This window comes from Vespa mandarinia, chromosome 25 (genome assembly GCF_050613455.1).
Source record: "Vespa mandarinia isolate Hongniang chromosome 25, ASM5061345v1, whole genome shotgun sequence".
Classification (NCBI taxonomy): Eukaryota; Metazoa; Arthropoda; class Insecta; order Hymenoptera; family Vespidae; genus Vespa; species Vespa mandarinia.
Genome location: NC_140834.1, coordinates 395,590 through 417,452, shown reverse-complemented (window position 1 = coordinate 417,452; position 21,863 = coordinate 395,590). Strand labels below are relative to the sequence as shown.

General features: G+C 26.9%; 4 protein-coding genes across 16 annotated transcripts in view; 3 read left to right on the top strand and 1 right to left on the bottom strand.

Annotated features, from left to right (window-relative positions):
- Window positions 1-315: 315 nt before the first annotated feature.
- LOC118446634 (deleted in lung and esophageal cancer protein 1) lies at window positions 316-8,450 on the top strand. Its single transcript, XM_035877566.2, has 27 exons — window positions 316-2,062; window positions 2,124-2,262; window positions 2,338-2,602; window positions 2,677-2,774; window positions 2,837-3,040; window positions 3,184-3,309; window positions 3,401-3,502; window positions 3,583-3,716; window positions 3,803-4,030; window positions 4,124-4,220; window positions 4,310-4,380; window positions 4,462-4,588; window positions 4,654-4,757; window positions 4,839-5,031; window positions 5,109-5,327; window positions 5,406-5,613; window positions 5,697-5,855; window positions 5,917-6,178; window positions 6,261-6,599; window positions 6,683-6,812; window positions 6,891-7,036; window positions 7,122-7,289; window positions 7,369-7,534; window positions 7,595-7,753; window positions 7,837-7,957; window positions 8,063-8,198; window positions 8,318-8,450. Exons 1-27 carry the CDS (start codon window positions 1,983-1,985, stop codon window positions 8,442-8,444), a joined length of 4,308 nt encoding a protein of 1,435 aa, XP_035733459.2. The 5' UTR covers window positions 316-1,982; the 3' UTR covers window positions 8,445-8,450.
- Window positions 7,995-10,604, bottom strand: LOC118446585 (tRNA (cytosine(72)-C(5))-methyltransferase NSUN6-like). 5 transcript variants are annotated; one of them, XM_035877441.2, is made up of 8 exons: window positions 10,351-10,604; window positions 10,155-10,277; window positions 9,868-10,063; window positions 9,624-9,789; window positions 9,332-9,539; window positions 8,949-9,245; window positions 8,736-8,808; window positions 7,995-8,630 (listed from the first exon to the last, which is right to left on the bottom strand). In XM_035877441.2, the coding sequence occupies exons 1-8, from the start codon at window positions 10,462-10,464 to the stop codon at window positions 8,509-8,511; spliced, it is 1,299 nt and encodes a 432-aa protein (XP_035733334.2). In that variant the 5' UTR covers window positions 10,465-10,604; the 3' UTR covers window positions 7,995-8,508. The 5 variants fall into 5 exon arrangements, with proteins under 5 accessions (XP_035733334.2, XP_035733335.2, XP_035733333.2 ...); XM_035877442.2 differs by having other exon boundaries at window positions 8,736-8,774; window positions 10,351-10,603; XM_035877440.2 differs by having other exon boundaries at window positions 7,995-8,808; window positions 9,868-10,060.
- Window positions 10,605-10,827: 223 nt separating this feature from the next.
- On the top strand, window positions 10,828-15,303 carry Arf79F (ADP-ribosylation factor 1). 2 transcript variants are annotated; one of them, XM_035877445.2, is made up of 6 exons: window positions 10,869-10,966; window positions 11,027-11,248; window positions 12,273-12,446; window positions 12,684-12,793; window positions 13,018-13,143; window positions 13,365-15,303. In XM_035877445.2, exons 3-6 carry the CDS (start codon window positions 12,299-12,301, stop codon window positions 13,527-13,529), a joined length of 549 nt encoding a protein of 182 aa, XP_035733338.1. In that variant the 5' UTR covers window positions 10,869-10,966; window positions 11,027-11,248; window positions 12,273-12,298; the 3' UTR covers window positions 13,530-15,303. The 2 variants fall into 2 exon arrangements, with proteins under 2 accessions (XP_035733339.1, XP_035733338.1); XM_035877446.2 differs by lacking the exon at window positions 11,027-11,248 and having other exon boundaries at window positions 10,828-10,966.
- Window positions 15,304-16,749: 1,446 nt separating this feature from the next.
- Window positions 16,750-21,863, top strand: part of sog (chordin short gastrulation) — a 62,845-nt gene continuing 57,731 nt past the window's right edge. For 4 of the 8 annotated variants that reach the window (XR_014983620.1, XM_085664287.1, XM_085664286.1 and 1 more), the window contains exons 1-3: window positions 16,754-17,105; window positions 17,280-17,404; window positions 20,619-20,751. The gene's annotated coding sequence lies outside the window, so the exon portion shown is untranslated. Of the gene's footprint in view, window positions 17,106-17,279; window positions 17,405-19,189; window positions 19,499-20,618; window positions 20,752-21,863 lie in introns of those variants that run through there. The other 4 variants (XM_085664292.1, XM_085664291.1, XM_035877695.2 and 1 more) reach the window with 4 other exon arrangements.

Sequence of the window (21,863 nt, the reverse complement as noted above, 5' to 3'; positions counted from 1 at the left end):
TCCAGATGTATACATTTAGGGTGTCGTATAAAAGAGCATAATTCGATGTATTATATTTCAAAGACATTGGTGCTCATTCTTTTTATGTACTACAAAATTGGTGTTTTTACCAAAACAATTATGCTTGAAGCTTGAACCTAGTTTGACTTTATTGATTCTTTCGTTAAGCATAAAAATATGAAGTTCATGAAATGATTTTTTTTTTTAATTATTATTATCATTATTCTTATTATTATTATTATTATTATTATTATTATTATTATTATTATTATTATTATTATTATTATTATTATTATTATTATTATCATTATTATTATTATTATTATTATTATTATTATTATTATTATTATTATTATTATTATTATTATTATTATTATTATTATTATTATTTAAGCTATATAGCTTACATTACACGATATATCTTTAAATATATTTTATTTCTTATCACATACATTTCTAACACTCGTTGTGCTTCATGGACTATGTATGCTTATTTATAACATAAATAAGTGCACTCTCATAAGCAACATCTATAATTTCTGAAACTCTACAGGATTTAAAAATACAAAGTTGTTTAATGGAACTTTAACAGAGTTTTATTATTAAGCCTATTCCTTTTTTTGAATTATAGGAGAGAATTATTTGCTAACATTAATAAATAGTATAATACTTAGATCAATAATCATGAAGTACATTAGGAATTATACAAGTGTATTTGAATGAAAATAATTCTGTAGGAAAATCTCAATAGCGGCCATGTCTTCAGAATTATATTTTATTTTTACAAATTTCTTGTTACTTCTTTTAAATACGCATACATATATGTATATTATCGAATATTATATATATATATACATATATGTATCCGTATTATTCAAAAATTGAAAATTAAAATAAAAGAAGGAAATAAGAATTTTATTACATAAACAAATATATGCATACAGAATATATATATATATATATATATATATATATATTATATATACACATATACATATATACATATGCATATATAATTATTGTGAAAATAGAAATATAACATTACTATATTTATATAACAGTAATTGTGTAGCTTTATATCGATATGGCATAACGAAGAAACTTAATGTCAAAATTTTATTGATATTATCACACAATGTTAAACTAGATTCAAGTGTAATACGTAGGCATATCTTCTTATTTATAAAAAAAGAAAAAAAAAAAGAAAAAAAAAATAAGAAAATATTTACTTTTCATTACATAAAAAAAAAAAAAAAAGAATATACATTCTGGTTCACAACCCAGAATTGAAAAAATATAAAATCCTAGAATTTTACTTGCATAACACATTTGTACATACACGCTCATTTCTGATCCTTTATATGAAGATTGTTTCAAATAAACAATACTAACAACTAATTTTTTTTTGCAAATGTTTAGTATTCCTACTTTCCAATATAAGAATATGCTAGAAGAAAAAAAAATTATGCAATAAAATACAATATACTAGTAATGGTAATATAAAACAGGAAGATTATAAATGTTGAATGTTTTCAATATTACAAAATAATAATGATTAATATAATTATTTCTAAGAAATTTCTAGACAGTCATTTGTTAATTGTCTCAAAAAATGTCATACATTTTATAATGCTCTTATCTATTCTAATATTATTTTAACTTTTGAATACATAAAGAGCAGTTAAGATGAATTCTAAATCATTATTGTTGCACTCTAAATATGTGCCATGCAAAAATAATACACGCTGGAAGATGTCACATAAGCGTAGAAGAAATCATTGTTCTGATTACATCTTACATCGAATATCATTGCAATTATGGATTGTTAGTAATCATGTATTTATATTTAAATGCGTAATTCTGATATATCTTAATATCTAATTTCATAGGATAAATTTTATGAAAACGAGCTTGATGATGATAGTTCAGAGATCAAATTTATAAAGAAAAAATTAACTAAAATAGATGAAAGATATGGATTTATGAAATTTCTTCCTTTGATGATAGAAATAAAACCAAGAATAACACAAAATCATGTAATAAAGAAATCTATATTAGAAAGGTATATTATTTTATAACCTGATCGCTTGAATTTTATCATAATAATAGAAACGTTATTTTAGAAGGCAACATCGTATGTGTTATGCGATATTTGGTGGAACCAGAAAAAGTACATACAGGGCGGAATTATATAGATCAGTTTTAATAGCAAAACCAGATCATGCGTGTTTTCATAACTTTCAAAAAAATATTTTATACAGAGTACGTGTATTATATTAAATTATCTTCATTATAGTTACAAGTATAATTATAAAGATATGTTATTTTTGTTTGCAGAAGACAATAATATTAACAAATATTAGTAATACTTCGACAAAATTTCAAATACAGCCTATATCTCGTCATTCTAAGTTTATAGTTAGAATTCAAAATAAAAAATTAGGAACAAATTTTATTGCCCCGGGAATGCAACTCAAGTTAATTGTTTCTTTTTATACCGATGATTTATACGAGGAAGAAGAAATTATTACTGTATATGTTCAACATGGAAGACCAATTAATATTAAATTACAATGTATTAGAGATCCTCCTACATTGAAAAGTAAATACTTTTTATGATAATAAATCATATTTCATTTTGTTAGAACATTATCTAATATATTTATATATTTGTAGGAATTATCATACCACATTTACTGTCTGCAGAATCTGAGATAAATACTTTATATTCAACTGAGAGTACTACGGTGTCTAGCAATTCATGTATAACTGAGGTATAATATTATAAATATTATTAATATGTATAAAATCTTATTTTCTTTTTTTTTGTTTTTAGTATTCAAATACTATCAGAGAGTTTAATAAATATTATTCTAACAAAAGATCATTAATGAGTGCTGTTAACTCTGACATGATTTTTGAATGTGGAAAATGTTTTGTTGGTGAACAGGTTGCCTTACAAATAAGATTTAAAAATATTGGAGCCGATGGAAAATTCATTTTAATAAGTGAAATTGATTGGTACAGCATGTGTATAGAAGTAATTTATTTTTTTATATATATTATAACAATCATTTAGTAATCATGTATGTATATTTGCATGCCATATTCCAAATATATAATATTAATCTGATAGAAAAATAATCTATTATATAAATTATAAATTATTATTTCTTGTTATAGGATATCACAGATCTAAATATACTCAGTTTACAATGCTTCGCTGTATGGCCAGCATATTTTGTTTTGAAAACGCAAGAAGATATATACATTCATACATATTTCTTTCCTGATTCATACGGAATGCATGTAATGAATATAAAAATGTATATTAAAAAATGTCTTAACTAACATAATAGTAAAACTAAATCTTAACTAATATAATAATAAAAATTTTCAGGTTGATACATTCTACATAATTACTGACAATTATTCTGTTAAATCCTTTGAATTAATCGGCGATGGTATTATGTATGAACCACAGACTTTTCAAATTAATAGCGTAAGTATGTATTAGAAAATAATTTATATATTTTAATCAATATTTAATGTACTCTCTAAAAAAAAAAATATAATTTTTAGCAATCGGAAGGGACATATTTATCCTTGACAAAAATTGATATGGAATCTGTTGTTCATTATGATCTAAATATACAGAGAAATTTTTTAAAAGAATTTGAAGTTATAACTAAGAAAATTTCAATAACTAATACCAGGTAAAATATGTTTTAAATATTTCTAATATTCTTGTATCATTGTTATATCAGAATTAACTGATATATCTCTTAAATTATATGTATAGTCAAATGTATATGTTTTTTCGTTGGGAAAAATGTTCAGTAAAAGTTAAAGAAAAAAATGAAATCGAGAATGAAATCGAAGGTGAAAACGACGATGAAAACTTTTTGGATTACTTTTATATAATACCTGAAAGTGGTATTTTTTTTGCTTCTGTTGATTTAAATTTTAACATAATAATTACAATTCCATCACTTAATTTGCCTGATGGTCACATATATGGCCTTCTTCAGTATGTATCAGAAACAATTATATTTATATATATCAAGATTATATATATTATTATGTAGACAATTCAATTAAATTCTTATTATTATATTTTTAGATTATATATTGAAGATATACCTCAAGCTGCTATATCAAAAAGCCATAAATTATGGACTACAGAAAGTCAAACAAAAAGACGTGTTTGCATTACTAATGTAAGCAATTTATTTTTAATCTGGCAATGCAGATAATGGAATATATATACATATGTACATATATATATTTTTTTTTATTTTCTTATTAGTCTGTGGATATCTTAGTGGCTGATATTAAATTAATACAAACTTTGTATTATGATGCATCATTTAAGGAGAAGTAAATTGTATTATAATAATTATTATAATTATTACAATATATATATTAAATTTTAATGTAAGATTTTTAATGTTTTTATAGATCAGATGAATATATCGATAAAGATATTCTTGAAATTGATATATCACAATCGTCGATAAAAAAAGATTGGTCAGATATAGATCTAAATATATATAGTGATCAAAAATCTATAACAATGCCAGCATTGGTAAGATAACAATTATAGTTAAATTTAAAAAACATTTTTTTATTAACTCAAGTTGTAAAACGCAGATGATGGAAGAATTATTTTCCGCTCATGATATTATTGACATAGAAACAATAAAATCATTTATTTGTGAACCTATTATCAGTCATGGAGTTCTACGACCACTTAGGTTGATATATAGAATGTGAAAATAATAAATATATCCATGATATAATTTCTGATTCCAATGTTTTATCATTTTTAATAATAGATTATTTATTGGAATAAAAGAAATGTTTACTGTGAATATAAAAAATATGACAACCACTTCAGTTTCATATAATTGGGGTAATCCTATAGGATTAGATTGCTTAAAGTTAAAACTTATTTTCTGCTGTGAAAGTGATTGCATCCCAGCAGGAGTTACAAAAAATATACAAATCATTTTTTGTCCAATAGAAGAGGTGATTTAATTTAATGAATATTTTATTACATTAATTATAATTAATATATAAAATATATTTTATGATTTTTATTTCAGGGATATGTTGAATCTTTTTATATACCATGTTATATTGAGCATTCACCAAAAATTATATTTTTACAAGTTGAATGTGAGATCAAGTCACTTTATGTTACCTTTCATATACCATATTCAGATGATATTTTAAAAACATCTGACATTTGCTTTGAATGGCATACCTCCAATATTACTATTCGGCCTAATTTATTGATGCTACAAAACTCAATGCTAAACAAAGTAATTATATATATATATATATATATATATATATATATATTAAATATTGTGTAATAGAAATTTTTAATATATTTATAGACTATTTCTGGGAAAAGTGATATTATTAACAATTTACAAAAGTATTCTTTAGAATCTTTTTATATGAATCAAAGTATATATTATGAAAAAACAGGAGAAATTGATTACGACGAAGATGAAGCATTTAATCAATTAGTATCTTTTGATAAAACTATATCAATATGTCATCCGGTTACAATTGAATTTTTGGAAGTACCTTTAGGAGTTGGTACATTCAGATTTCTTTTATTTTCCTATTTATATTACATTATTATTATATAATTGATAAATTTATATGAGAAATATTTTTAGTTACAAAGAAAACGTTTTTGATCAAAAATGAAACTCCTATTGCATCAAGCTTTTGGTTGAAAATAAATAATTTTTATCCAGTTTATATAACAGAAAAAGAAAAAATAAAGAAAGATATGATACAATCTATTTATAAAATGATAATAAGTCAGCATACAGGTAATATCAGATATTTATATTATTATATATATATTTTTTTATCATTATTTTCCTTTCACAGATGATATTTGGAATGAAATAAAACAGCCTAATTCTGGCATACTTATTTACGTAAATCCTTTTTTAACAGAATTAATTCCGTACAAAGACGTATTTATAGATATATATGTATTCGTTGATACATGGGGAATTTATACAGATGAATTGGAAATAAATATTCTCGGATTACCGCCATATATATTAAGCATTTGTGTGCAAGTTACAGAAATGCCTATATCATTTCCGATATGTGAAAAAACACAACTAAAAATACCAATGTGTAGGTCAGTAATTAATTAACACAAATAAGATAGATTTTTATCTGTGAAAAATATATACTTTTGATGAATATTTAAATTTTTATAGATTTGGAATTCTTTCTGCTAGTTCACAAGAAGAAGTCAGAAAAATTTTTATGAAAAATAAAAGCAGCGTACCATTAATCATAAACTGGCAAATTGTTTCAATAGAAAGTTTCTCTGAAAGTTATCCTATGCCATTTAATGTCATCTTACATATGCGTACTCACTTTACAAATAAATTAGCAATGGCTTTAAGAAAATTGAAAGAGAAAAATGAAAATGATAATTTATTAAGAAAACGTTTAGAGGTCTATGTATTTCAAAAGAATTGTCAGACGTTAAATGATTCGCAATGCATCATTTCTACAGATTCAGATTCAAATTATGAATTTGATATCTTTGAGTATTAATTTTGTTTCCTAAATAATTTTATTCGATTAAATTATTGATGTGTACTAAAATTCTTTATTTTCTTTTTTAATTTAGATACGAAATGTGCTCTAGTGTTTTTAATGATCGATATACAAATAATGGGAGACGAATTAACAAATCTCAAAGTACAGAGTTTCAAATAGATTTGATTCCTAATAATCTAATAGATAGTACAATTTGTACAGTAAGTTTAAACTTAATTGGAATTAATTAAATATGAGAATGAATTAAAAATCAATTTTAAATGTCGTTCCTTCAAAAGATTTCTCCTGAGGAAACTTTTATACCACCCAAAGGAAAAGCATACGTCGAAATAAAAATATTTCCAAATAAATGTCCGCTATATAAAGATAGATATAAAATATCTTGTAATGCATTGGGTTTTATACAAATTGCTCCAATGGACGAGTAATGGAAATTTTTTTATTAATATTAAAAAATAAAAAATAATACGATATATTCATTTTAATATCTTTTTTTTAATATATTACAGATACAAGAAGAAATATTATTGTAGGCACAATAGTTTATTAACACCAATAACGATTCAAATCGAAGCACAAATTGTTTTATCACGTCTTACTTATGATATTCCTAAATTTAATAGATCGTTCACATTTTATGCAGACGATGTAATGATAAGTTCGCATCATACAATGAAGTATGTTATTTATTTTTTTTTTTTATTTAAAAAGGATTTTCGATAATTATGAATTAAAATTTTATCTGATAAATTACAGGATTAATAAAACTTACGTATTTTATAATAAAGGAGAAAGCCCGATAATTGCAAAATTTGAAGTAAATGATCCATTTACAATAGATTATATCGATAGTCATTGTAAAATAAATAATATACATAATTTTGTAAAAAGTATATGCATAGATGGATGGAATTCTATCAAAGTTAGTTAGCAAAATTTTTGTAAATAGTGCACATCAACGAATTTACATATATTATTTCAGGTACATGTTGCTTGTTCAGTAAATGCTAAGCTAATTGAAGAGATAATAGAAACGAAAAAAAATATAATCTCACGATATGAACCAGGATTTTCAAAACGTACAAATAATTGGTTTAATACAGGACAGTTACGTATTATATATACTGATAACAGTAGTCAGGTAATTAATATGAACAAAATATAAAAATATTTCATATTTTGCTTTTCAAATGATATTAAAAATATAAATTATAAAAATTATAGGTACTGAAGTTGCTTCTAAAAATTTATTTACCCTTATTACGAGTTTCTCCATGTTTGAATTTTGGACATGTATGTATCGGAGAAGAAAAAAAATTTATATTGGATGTTGAAAATTTGTCTGGTATTAATTTTATTATATTAATTATTTTTTTCCCTAATTCTCTTTCTCTCTCTCTCTCTCTCTCTCTCTTTCTCTCTATGAATATATAGATACGTAATATTGCAGCTTACAAATGTAAAATTGAAATCAAAAAAAGTAATTTCAATGAAGATTTTAATTATTATCCTATTATGGGAGAAATACTTGCTTGTCCTATTAATGGCAAACATACTTTACCAATTACAGTATGTTTTAGTCCAAGGTTTGTAAAATATTCTATATTTTTTTTTACAATACAAATATAAATGTACGCATACATTAGTAATTGATTCATTAAGTAAGGAATTTGATGGAAGATAATATTAGATAACTTTTGAATAGGAATATTGGACCATCAATAGAGATATTGAAAATAATGTCCACTGTACCAAATTATGAAGAAAAATGTATACTTTGTGGTGAAGGTGTTTTAGATGAAAATTGTCAGACAAATGAAGCTCAAGAATGACGATAAATTTTAAAAATCAAAGTAAGGACGCAACTCGCGACTTAATTTAATAAAATTATTTTAGTTATACTTCTTCCATAATTTGCTTAGTAAAGGATGCTATAAAAAAGCCAATACTATCCTGTTCAGGTCCCATCCTAAGTAAACATTCTGATTCATTCTCTGTTAATCCATCAATGCTATATCCTTTAGAAAAAAATGTTTTTGTTTGGTCTCTAATGAAATCTAATTGATCACTAATGGAATTCAATTTTAAACATGGATATGTTTTTAGAGCCCATGAGATAATACCTTCGTTCTCAGCTATCGTAATAGTACAAGTACTATATACTAAGATTCCATTTGGTTTCAAAAGATGAACAGCCTATATATATATATACATATACATATATATATATATATATATATATATATATATATATATATATATGCATATAATGAAGAATAATTAAAATAATGACAAAAAATTGTAAAAATTGAATTCTTTAATTCCAACAAACTTACCGTTGAGAATAGTTTCCTTTGTAAAGCCACATACGAGCGAAGTTGTACAGCAGTAATTTTATTAAGAAGTTGTGGTCTTTGTCCTAATGCACTGCATGGACTATCCAATAATATACGATCAAAAGTATCATTTTTAAATGGTGGTCCATCGTTAATATTCGAATTATCTGCATATTTATTATAAGCCTTTTTTGAATTGTACCAAAAACATTTTACATTACCGCTTGAAAATTTATTACAATTTAATTTAAGTTTTTCTGATTTGGATTTGTTTCTATCAAGAGCTATTAGAATACCCTAGGGGGAAAAAAAAAAAAGATAACGTAATTCATTTTCAAGCGTTAGTATTATGAATAATCACATATAAATTATGGATCTACTACCTTTCCCTTCATAAGGGACGAAATGTGTGTACTTTTATTTCCTGGCGCTGAACACATATCAAGAATTGTTTCTCCAGGCTGTGGATTTAAAACGCGAGTACAAATAATTGATGGTAAATTTTGTAACAATGCCCACCCATCCGGTACTGAAATATTATTTAATTGTGGGAGTCGAGAAATTACATCAGTCATATATATTGCAACGCCCCTAAAGCAATATGAATTATATTAAAATTTTATTTATAGTAATTTTATATACTATAAATAAAAGAATTCTATCAAAAGGTTCTACCTTACTTGTCCGCCATTACAGAAAATATTTTCTCTTGTTTGCATGATAATTCCATTACCCAAAAATGTTTTATTTTCATTATCAACTTCAGATGGTTTAAGTAATCCTTTCTTGGTACAACCAACAATATCTGCAAATACGCTTACTACATCTCCTACATTTAAACCTAATAAAAACAATATTGTCATTAGTAGAGGTCATTATTAGATTTAAAACATCTATGGAAATCTATAGAAGAATGTACCATTTGGAATTCCTAAGATTCCTGGAGCATATACATGTGAACCTCTTAATACAGCTGATCCACATGCCGCATCAACAATAACTTCCTTCGAATGCTTTGATAAATCTAATTTTATAGACTCGTCCCAACTGTGTACAGTAACTATCTCTGATAAATGGGGGAATGTTGTTATTGTTGGCACACGATTTTCATACTGCTGAATATTATTATTTTTTTTTTAGGACCATACTATTAAATAGATATATAAATACAAGGATTTGTATTCAATTAAATAGATGCTGACTTACCTCCGATATCACGTCATTTAAATGTTCTATTACTTGTTCAGCCGTGGTCAGTAATAAATTAACTCTATAGGTAATAGTTTTTGGTGTACTACAAATCCATTCGTACAGAGCATCTAATTTTTTCTACATATAAATTCAACTGGTATAATTTTATATAATTTAAATGTAGAAATTGGGATGCTGTTGAAAAATTTACCTCAATCTCATTTTGTTCTATAGGAACGCCATTAATATTAATCTTCATAAAATCTTTTTCCAATTCATTATGTATTTCCGATTTAAATTTAAAAGGAACTTTTATAATTGACATATTAGATTTTAATAACTAATTAATTTACATTTAATTTTCATAGATTAATAATATTATTTAAACAAATTAAAAGAACCTTTTAATTTCACCTAAACTAAGTATTTATCTTTTATCCTAATTCAAAGAATCATTCATTCATTCTGTTATAAATCTGAGCTTCTTTTTGCTCACGTAGTATCATATACTAAAATTCTAATATATAATATATCATCGACCAATGAGGAACGGCGTCAATCTATCCGCTTGACCAATCAGAGACAATGATGCAAGATGACATATGGAGAACGCTATCGAAGTGACATCTAGCGGCGCATATTTCAATGAAAATAGATTTTGGAAGTCACGTGATCGGTTTAACCAATAGGAAAATTTCGAGGGCCCTATACGTGGCATAAGGCATGAATCCTTTCCACGTCCGCCATTTTGACATACGGTACTTTTCGAGAGTGTTGGTTTTATGTTTTATCGTTTCTCGTGAAAAAATAATCTTTTTTACTGAAACGTAAGTAACGTAAGTGATATATACGTGGAAGGTGTCGTTAAAAGGGTTCTCAATAATCAGGCCAAGTTAAATAAATAATGGAAGTTTGAGCGTGGAACCTTTGACGATTCGCTGGGGAGTAGGTCGAAGGTGACAGACAACCGGGTGTACGCAGTGGCTTCGCAAACCGCACAATATCCCCCGCCTTGTTTGCATTACTACGATATTGGCGTATTAAGTAGCCAAGAAGTTTTGAAAGTGCATAAATCTACAACAAAGCACTCTAAAGATATATAAATAAGGGTATGCTAGTCTGATAATCATAGCGATGTATTAAAATGAGAATCAATAGCGCGCAGCGTGAGCATCTCGTGCGTGCCTCCACAATTCTTTTTTCTTTCTTTTTTTTTCTTTTTTTTCTCTCACTCTCTCTCTCTTTCCTCGCTCTCTTTCTCTCTTTTTTTTTCTCTCTACGAATTTTATATATTGTTTTCTTTTTACTTCGGACCAAAACTCGTACGTCTTCATAAATAATTTCTTTTCGAGATTATATTTTTAATATACCTCGTTATTATATATCGTGGTTATTCAGGTTAACTCATTCGGGCTCGACTGACAAGTGCATGTTAATTTCTACGTGTTTGTGCAATTGCACGGTTTGCGTGGCAAAAATTTTCTTCCTTCTTTTTTTTTTTTTTTTTTTTTTTTTTTTATTTTTATAAATATATTTATTCGATTACAAGTTATTTCCTACGTACGTAGAAAAAGATATATCATTTAATAGCTTTTCTTTTGTTTGATGTATATTTTTTAATTACCATATTTGCGTCATACCTTATTTCACAGAATTACGATTAAAATGTTCTTCGCAGTCTTTATATATCTTATTTTTCGATTACATTATAAATAATATATATATTTATATATATATATATATATATATATATATATTTATTTTTGACTATATGTTGAGTTAATAATGGCACTGTGACTATATTGTATGTCACGTATCTCATCCGCATCTTATAATTTTTTTCTTTCTAAATAGAATCAACAACATCTTTAATTATTCCAAGTAAAAGAATCGATTTCAATGTGTACCTTTGTTTAAAAATTTATCAAACACAATCAATTTTTTAATAGGATTAAATCGATAGGAGATAGGATAGATAAGTGTAATTTCATTCCACAATGATATTTTGAAATTGAAAGTAATGATTTATGATTTTTATAATATATATAACGATTAATTACAATGAATGTAATATAATTCGATACGAAAGAGTATCATTTGAATATTTAATTCATTAATATACATTTGTTACAGGTATCTCTACATAGCTAATACCAGCCATGGGGAATATGTTTGCAACATTATTCAAAGGCCTCTTTGGCAAAAAAGAAATGAGAATTTTGATGGTAGGCCTCGATGCAGCTGGTAAAACCACAATTCTGTACAAATTAAAATTAGGGGAAATTGTTACAACGATTCCCACTATAGGTAAATATAAACACACATATACACACACATATATATGTACACCATATATTATGTTTATTTTACACGTTATTTCTATTTCTATTTCTATTTTTTTTTTTTTTTTTTATTATTTTTTTTTTTTTTTTTTTTATTATTATTCGTATATCATGTAATATCTTGAAACGAACAATGCTTTTATAAAATTATTCTTACTTAACTAAAAATATGCTGAACTAATGAAATAGTTTCTTCGTATAGGGTTCAATGTAGAAACAGTCGAGTATAAGAACATAAGTTTTACTGTATGGGATGTAGGTGGCCAAGACAAAATCAGACCTTTGTGGCGACATTACTTCCAGAATACACAAGTATGTTCTTGTTTTCTTTCTTTTCTTTCATTTAATTTAATTTAATTTAATTTAATTTTATTTCTTATTTTTATTTTATTTTCCTTTTTCTTTTTCTTTTCTTTCCTTCTTTTTTTTCTTTTTGTCATCGTGCTTTTCGAATTACTTTGAGTTATAATATAATATATATACTTTGAGTTATAATATAATTAATTTTTAATCGACATGATACTTCATTGTTTTAGGGACTTATATTTGTCGTTGATAGTAATGATAGGGAACGTATTGGTGAAGCACGCGAGGAGTTGATGAGAATGTTAGCAGAGGATGAGCTTAGAGATGCGGTACTTTTAATATTTGCTAATAAACAAGTAAGTAACAATAATAATAATAATAATAATAATAATAATAATAATAATAATATTATTAATAATAATAATAATAATAATAATAATGTATATGAATAATAATTATTAGTATGAAGAATTTTTTATCCTATTGGTTCGTATGGTGTCAATAATTGTTTAGCCGTTCGACATTTGAACTTTTCTTGAAATTGTTATGGATCATTGTCTAATGTAAAATATTACAGGATCTGCCAAATGCGATGAATGCTGCAGAAATAACTGATAAATTGGGTTTGCATTCTTTACGTAATCGTAATTGGTACATACAAGCAACGTGTGCCACGAGTGGAGATGGACTTTACGAGGGTCTAGATTGGCTCTCCAATCAACTTAAAAATGCCAACCGCTAATCGGAACATTATTTTGTCAACATTCAGTTGCTATATTAACATCATACAACAACAACAACAACAACTACAACAACAACAACAAAAAAAACAGCTGCACACCCGTCCCCCCCACGAACGAATAATACTTTTAAAAAAAAGAGCAGTAACACTTTGTGCGAAGCGCAAGATCCTTTGGATCTTGAGTGGAGGGTGAACAGGTTATCGTATGTTGTCACTGTGCCAGAGGAAGTTTTCGGGGGGAGGGGAGTGGGGAAAATAAAAAATACGGTCGTGAGCACACAATCGAACGGCCACACAGGACTATTGCCTTGAGCAACTTATTATTATAATTATTATTACATTAGCATTATAGTTACACTTTTTACACAGAGATACCACAAGAAATGTGGACAAAAACTTGAAGTAATTGTATTAAAGTACCTAACTCTGAAACATACAATACACAATTAATTAATTAATTAATTAATTAATAATAATAATTTAAATGATATCTTTGACAAACAAACAAACAAACAAACAAACGAAAAAAAAAAGGAAAAAAAAACCAATTTAAGAACAAGACAAATGCGAAAAGTACCCACGGTGTTGTCAGTTTGAATGCGTTGGACATACTGATTATTCATAATGTAGCTGCATATTGTACATTACATTATATAAATACGATGATAAAATGTGATCAATAGATGGTGAGAGAATGTTGCTCTGTCCATTACATTGCAAAATGTTACATTGGCCCATCAGTTTAAATAGAAACAGAGAGTAAAATAACTGACGGTGCAATGACTTTACTGTTTCTAATTACAACAAATTTGTTTCTATTTTTTTAAGTTTTTTTTTCACTGAATAGACTTTGAAAGGGGGAAAAAAAGAAATAAAAATAAAAATAATAATAATAATAATAATAATAATAATAATAATAATAAAATAATAAAAAGGACACGAAAAAAAAAGAAAAATACAGAAATGGAACTATATAAACTGCATATGATTGTTTCGCTCTAAATTGTTAGTGTAACAGCAGGTGCAGTAATTGCACCCTCCTCCACCTGCTTTGAATTAACATTAAATAGCGAGCCGATCATATGAATTAAATCTCAGTGTAAAGGAGATATCATTTATTTATTGCACCTTGATAAAGGTAAAATTAGAGAAAAAGGAAAGGAAAAGAGAACAAAAATTAAAAAAAAAAAAATTAAAAAAAAAAGTATAAAAAAATAAAAAATCGTCGACATTCCGAAATTATTGCAGCAGCGACCGCCGCAGCGGGGAAAAAAAAAGAAATTCCGGTTGAATTATTGAAGGGAAAATGAAAGAAAGAAAGAAAGAAAGAAAGAAATTGAAAAGAAAGGGGAAAAAAAAAGTAATAAGATTATTCTTTAGGAAAAGAAACAAAAGGAAAAAAAACGAGTAAAATCACGAAACTAAATAAATGACAGACCTCTCACGTAGTCGATGAGAGAGGATAGATAGGCCTCGCAAATTCTTAAGCCAGAAAAGATCATCCTGGCTGATTGATTATTGGCAAAGTCTGCCTTAAAGTATCATCATTTTGAAGCCGTTTCACGAATCCTTCTTCTCGACGTCCCTGATAATAATTCTTTTTCTTTTTCTTTTTTTTTTTTTTTTTTTTTTTCTTCTCTCCTTAAAATACATTGTTTTTATTAACTAATCCTCCCCCTAATTGACAGAATCGCCTTTTCGTCACATGCGGAAATTCGTATAATTATGTATGAATGTTTAAACAACTTGTGAAATATACTGTAATTGTGCTTTATACAGTCCACGTTCTTATTTGCCATTCAGGAATAGGTCTTAATCTTCTTTTTTTTCTCTTTTTTTTTTTCCTGGTTTTGGTTGTTATTGATTGATTAACATGCAGATATAGATTCTTGAAGTGTATGCGCGTTGAACCTTTAAAGAAAAAACAAAAAACGAGAAACTCTAGCTAATACAAAGACAATCTTTTTTTCTTCTAACGTTTTTTTTTTATTTTTTATTTTTTTTAATGTTCAGTTACTTCTAATATTCAAGTTAGTTTCTAATTAAAAAATATAAAATATAAAAAGAAAAAAAAATAGAAAAGAACGAATCAATTAAATTACAAGCACGATTACTTTTTCACTAACGAAGACTGCACTCCACTCTCATCATACATACAAGCATGTTTTCATTTAATTGTTTAAGACTGTTGTTTTTTTTTTCCTCTATAGCGACTAATTATAAATTAATTCATTGTGTTAGTTCTCTTCATTTTATTATTATTATTATTATTATTATTATTATTATTATCATTATTATTATTATTATTATTATTATTATTATTATTACTATCATCATCTTTTTAGTTTTTTAGTTACTATATATTATTTTAAATGACCGCATGTAGAATAGAATCGTAAATCTTTCTTTAAAATCTTTGTTACGTGTGTATGTTCATTAATTAGAAGTTATAAATGCTTTTTATAAGAAGGGGCTATCTTTTTTTCAATTTTTCTTCATTGAAAATAAAAAAGGAAAGATTAATAAATATATATATATATATATGTATAATATATATATATATATGTATATGCAGTTATATAACAAGTGATTCTAATTTAATATTCTTTTTTGTACTCTTTCTTTCTTTCTTTCTTTTTTTTTATTCTTCAAAGAAGAAGGACAAATTATTACTTTTTTTTTTTTTTTTTTTTTTTTAAATATAAAACTTCTTAGGAGTGAAATAAAAAAGAAGGGAAAAGTTTGCCGTAGATTTCGAATTCTCTTTTCTAAAAATCTTTTAGATTCTTTATACAATATCAATATATACCACAAGTTAGTCACGGAGAGTTATTTATTGTTACTACGTAAACGATAAACGGGTCAAATCCTGGCGATTTGCATTCGCAACTTAACTCCTAAGCGTGACCTCAGTGTCGTGACATTTTCCCATTTGTAATCTTCGTTCTTTGTGTGTAACTTATTTACATCTTATACGTAGTTTATTCTTAACAAATACATTACATATATATATATATATATATATATATATATATATATATATATACACATACACATATAGATATATGTATAGGTAAATTCGTTTTAGATGGTTTTTATTTTTCTTATAAAACTAAATCCTTTTCTTTTCTTTTTTCTTTTTTATCTTCTTTATATAACTATTTAACGTTTATATTTTTTCTTTTTATAAAATACATATCGTCGTGTCGACGGTACATAATTTTAAATTTTTCTCTCTTATCGCGCCTAATGTCACGTGACCCGAACGATCGACGCGACGCCTAGCGGAATGAAAATGACTCTGAAGGCGGATTTTTCTCGAAGAGAAAACAAAAAACGACGTAGTTCGATGGAAGTCATTGTCTCGGTTACCTCGTTGGAATTTTATTTAAGGTTACATCATGACCGATAAAAATATTCAAACGGAATCTCGAAAAATACGACGAGATTTCGCATGTCGGACTAACGAAGATGATCACCGAGAAGAATATGTACTTTATTCGAAGAAGATACAAAGTTCTGGTAAAAATTGGATGGAATTTTTGTGTTCCCGTCCGATAAGCAAACATATAAAAAGTAATTATTAAGTTGTAGTAATTTTCGAATATATTTAAGACACGGCATATTTGCATAGAAAGTAAATTTGAGGTTATAATTATTTGTAAACCATATATAGACGACGTTTATAGTCGATTTAACTTTATATTCACATTTATATATATATATTTTTTTTTTCTTTTTCGTTTGAAGATGAGAACGTAAAGAAGAAATGAAAGAAAAAAAAAAAGAAAGGAAAAGGATACAAGATGGACCGTAACAATAATTTGGGAAGAAGAAATTTGTCAGGACTTTCGTGCATCATTTTAACCATTTTTGTAGGTGTTTTCAAATTTTTCTTTACTGTTTTACCTTACTCATATATATATATATATATCTTTTTTCTTTTTTTTTTCTTTTTTTTTTTTTTCTAACTAAACGTCATAGAAATGTTATGTACTCGGACAATGTCGTTGTCCAGTTCATAACGATAAATGTAAATTATGCGTGCGTGTCACCATTACTGATAAATATTTTTTTTTTTTATTTTAAATGAGCGCTCTGTCGCGCAAGGACAGATATCGCGAAATGTAGAACAACGATCGACAGGGCGCTTGCTAACGATAATCTCTTTTTCGTTATATCTCCAACTTCGAACTAACTCTTCGTATCCACCCTTCTCCTCCCACTGCCTAAAGAAAAATTATCAAAATTGTTCTATAACGAATTTTCATAACGATAATAATGACGATGATAATAATAATAATAATTGTACGAATAAAGGTTGTGTCAGTCGATAAGAAGAAAAGAAAACAGAGAAAGAAAAAAGAAAAAAAAAAAAACGAGAAAGAAAGAAAATGCGTACGAATAATATCTATTTGATCGATCGTCGGGTAATACCGACGAAGCTCGAATTTTTTCAACGATACTACTTTAGGTATTAAGTCGGCCATTACGATGTCGCCATTGTATAGTAATGGCGCGGAACCTGGAACATACATACGGTGTATGTATTTAACTTACATATCCTCTCTCTTTCTTTCTCTCTCTCTCTCTCTCTCTCTCTTTCTCTTTCTCTTTCTCTTTCTTTCTTTCTCTTTTTCTGCCATATTTTTTTTTCTTCAAATTATTCGATCAACGATTAATTATCGATAGATTCGATTCTAAATAGAAACGTTCGATTATCGCGATTCGTGTCGTATCGAATGGACGCCATGTTTCTTTCAAATGGAAACAAAATGATATTCGATTATGTTCGAACGATTGTTAAGCGAGCTTTTTATTCCAAAAAAAAAGGAAAGGAAAGAAAAGAAAACAAGAAAAAAATAAAAAGGATGAAAGGTTAATCAAGGTTCGTATCAAATCCGAAAATATCGGTTTACCTATCGATCAAATTTATTATCGCATGAACGTCATAAAACCTAAAATATATTATCAGCAATAGCAAAATTCTTCGATGTTCTTCAATATACACGTTTGAAAGGATAAACCAACGTCTGAGTTTACATGGCTGGGCTCTTCTGTTTTTCCCCAGGGAGAAGGTAGCACGGTTATCAATTCACTTTGGACATTGGAAAAATATTATTACAAGTTCTCGAGCTGAGAGATCAGTTCTACATATATATATATATGTATATATATATATATATATATATATACATAATATATATATATTATATTATAAATATATATATATGTAGAATCTAGTAGAGAGAAATTTCGAAAAGTCAAAGATAAATTAGTCTGGGAATGTAGAAAATAGAAAAAAAAAAAGAAGAAAAAAGAAAAAGGAATTAGGTGTTGAGAGGACAGACAGAAAAAAATTGGGTGGTCTCTCCTAAAAAAAAAAAGATAAAAAGAAAGAATAAAAGCAATAGAAAAAGGAAAAACAAAAGTAAAAAAAAAGACAACAAAGAAAATAGAAAAAAACTTAGCGGAAGAGAAAGACCATGTCACAGGCGTTGGTAAAGATCTAATCGGTTGGAGAAGCATGGTATATATAATACATACATACATACATACATACATACATATACATATATATATATATATACACGTTCTTGATCGAAAGTCGATAGAAATCGTACATCGTCGTGCTAGTATGGTCTCGGTAGAACGAACTCGAGATTCGATCGATGCGGATTCGACTTGACTCCTTTATTCTCTATGTGTATAACGGAGATGCGTATCTGATATCTAAGTGTATATATTTGTATGTATCTCTTTCTCTCTCTCTCTCTCTTTCTCTCTGTGTATATGTGCGCGCGCGCGCGCCCGTGTTTGTGTGTACATACGTGTGTCTGTTTATACATGTACGCGCATTTCTCTGACGTGTTGTTCGTGGCAAATGGCGCCAACATTCCCATCGGTCGACTACAAGTACGGAGCCATAAAACGGCGAAGAATGGCACGCGTTAGAGAGTTGCCTCTATGTATGTATGTATATATGTATGTATTACATGTGTAGGTGGCGGGAAAGCACAACTTAAATTCGATATCTATGTGTATATGTCTACAACGACTATTAAGAATCTTTATTTATCATATACGTATATATATATATATATATATATATATATATATATGTATATATTTTTTTTATTTACATATAGATATGCGTCTACAGGGTTTTTTCTTTTTTCTTTCTTTTTTTTTTATTCTTTCTTTTTTTTCTTTTTTTTTTTTTTTTTTTTTATACTGCACTCTCATTTGAATGTCCGCGCGCCCACGACGCATTTGCGCCATGTTGGAATGCCGTATAATTAGCTTTTAATAGACGTCGCGTATCGACGATACCGCAAACATGAGGCCTTTCGATTCTTCCTTGACCGCGTCACTTAACAATCTAATTACCCTTTCAATGTCCTGCTTATAATTATCATCCTGTAATGACTGTTACAATGGAAAAAATCTTATTATTTAAATCTTAGAATTTTTGTTCGATGATATTAATGTTTAAGGAATTACTACACTATTTCATTTGGAAATATAGATTAATATATATATATATATATATATATATATATATATATATATATATGTATATACGCGTTATTGTTTGATTTTTTGAACAAATAAATCCAATTTTTTTATTTTATTTTCCGCATTTTGTTTCGAGTTTTTAATAAAATAAAAAATGTTATATAGAATGTAAAGTGTAATTTATATTGAAAAAAAGATAAAGAAAATTATATGTATATATATATTACGAACTTTGGACACGAACCAGGAATATAATTTTGTACGGTAATAAAATGTAAATAGGATATTCGAAATATCTTTATACGCAGTTTCCGTCTGATTCAAAAGTTAAAATGGCGTTGAAGAATTAATTGCCGTGGAATGTATTAGTTAAACGCGCGTCGATAAAAAAAAATACGGATGTCTCGTAAAAAAAAAAAAAAAAAAAAAAACGAACCTAATGAAATTATCGCTTTTTTTCATTTATGAACGTTATACAATTAGACGCATTTTCTTCTTCATTTTTTTTTTCTTTTTCTTCAGAATAAAAAGCTATATTGAAAAATTGTCTTTCTTTTTCTTTCTTTACAGTAAATAATAAGAAGGATCCGAAAGTTCGAAGCAATCTATTGGATTACCAAGCGTTAAATATCGGAGCCAATTACTTCAACGTATTTCGAAAGTATACTTAATACGTGATTTTACGTAGAATAAATTAAGCAAGGTAAGATTCTAAGCAGTTAATTACGTTGATTTCAAATGTTTTCTTTTTTTTTTTTTCTTCCTCTTTTTTCTTCTTTTCTTTTTTTATATATATATATATACACACACACATGTATACACACACACATACACACACACACACAAAAGAACGTTTATGCGTTTCACGTCGCGTTACTATATGTTTCTTTTATTGCCAAGTGCAATCCCGTATTAACATACGATGTAAATATTTTAAAGAGAGAAAGAGAGAGAGAAAGAGAGAGAGAGAGAGAGAGAGAGAGAGAGAGAGAGAGAGAGAAAGATAGATAGGTTTTACCTATGCACAGATCGTTCCTTCTATTATTCAAAATGGGAGCCGTCGCGACGATAAGGTCGGTTGGATAGGTGTTGGATTTATTGCACGATTAAGATGAGAGAGGGTAAGAAAAAAAAAATAAATAAAAAGATTCAAGAGAGAGAGAGAGAGAGAGAGAGAGAGAGAGAGAGAGAGAGAGAGAGAGAGAGAGAGAGAGAGAGGATAAAAAAAAAGTTCACGTATAGAAAGGGAAGAAGGAAAATCAGGTCGGCCAGTAACTGCTGTGAAACAATGCACACTGACGTTATGAGACATAGAGATAATGAAGGGTATAAATAACATGGGAGGAGGTTCATAACGTTACACGACTCTAAGATAAATTTGTTCTCTTGAAAAAAAAAAAAAAAAAAAAAAAAAAGAAAAAAAAGAAAAAAGAAAAAAAAAGAAACGTATGTATCGTTTACATACGTATTTATGTCCATATGCATGTCCATATGCAACGGAGTTATTGAGAATAACAACATTCGTAGTTACAACATTTGTTTCTTTTGATTGAGAGAAGAGGAAAGAAAGAAAAAGAGATAGAAAAAAAATATTATCCTTTATATTATCCGAGAAAAGGACAAATGATAAATGATCAGAATTACATGATATATATATATATACATATATATCTTCTCTCTCTCTCTCTAGATAAATTATATCCTTTTTTTTTCTTTTTTTTTTCTTCAAACGTTATTACTCACAGCGTATCTAGTACAAATTTGAATGACCTTTTTTTTTGTTTCCTTTTGTTTCAATCATTAATATTATCCAAA

Bases quoted from the DNA above. Each gene is read 5' to 3' on its own strand.
- LOC118446634 (XM_035877566.2), top strand. From the start codon at position 1,983: ATGAAATTTCTTCCTTTGATGATAGAAATAAAACCAAGAATAACACAA. The intron at 2,063-2,123 runs GTATATTATTTT...ACGTTATTTTAG, and splicing joins AAGAAATCTATATTAGAAAG to AAGGCAACATCGTATGTGTT. The intron at 7,290-7,368 runs GTATGTTATTTA...GATAAATTACAG, and splicing joins AGTTCGCATCATACAATGAA to GATTAATAAAACTTACGTAT.
- LOC118446585 (XM_035877439.2), bottom strand. From the start codon at position 10,464: ATGTCAATTATAAAAGTTCCTTTTAAATTTAAATCGGAAATACATAAT. The intron at 9,790-9,867 runs GTACATTCTTCT...TGTTTTTATTAG, and splicing joins AATCTTAGGAATTCCAAATG to GTTTAAATGTAGGAGATGTA. The intron at 9,540-9,623 runs GTAGAACCTTTT...ATATTGCTTTAG, and splicing joins TGTAATGGCGGACAAGTAAG to GGGCGTTGCAATATATATGA.
- Arf79F (XM_035877446.2), top strand. From the start codon at position 12,299: ATGGGGAATATGTTTGCAACATTATTCAAAGGCCTCTTTGGCAAAAAA. The intron at 12,447-12,683 runs GTAAATATAAAC...TTCTTCGTATAG, and splicing joins TACAACGATTCCCACTATAG to GGTTCAATGTAGAAACAGTC. The intron at 13,144-13,364 runs GTAAGTAACAAT...AAAATATTACAG, and splicing joins TAATATTTGCTAATAAACAA to GATCTGCCAAATGCGATGAA.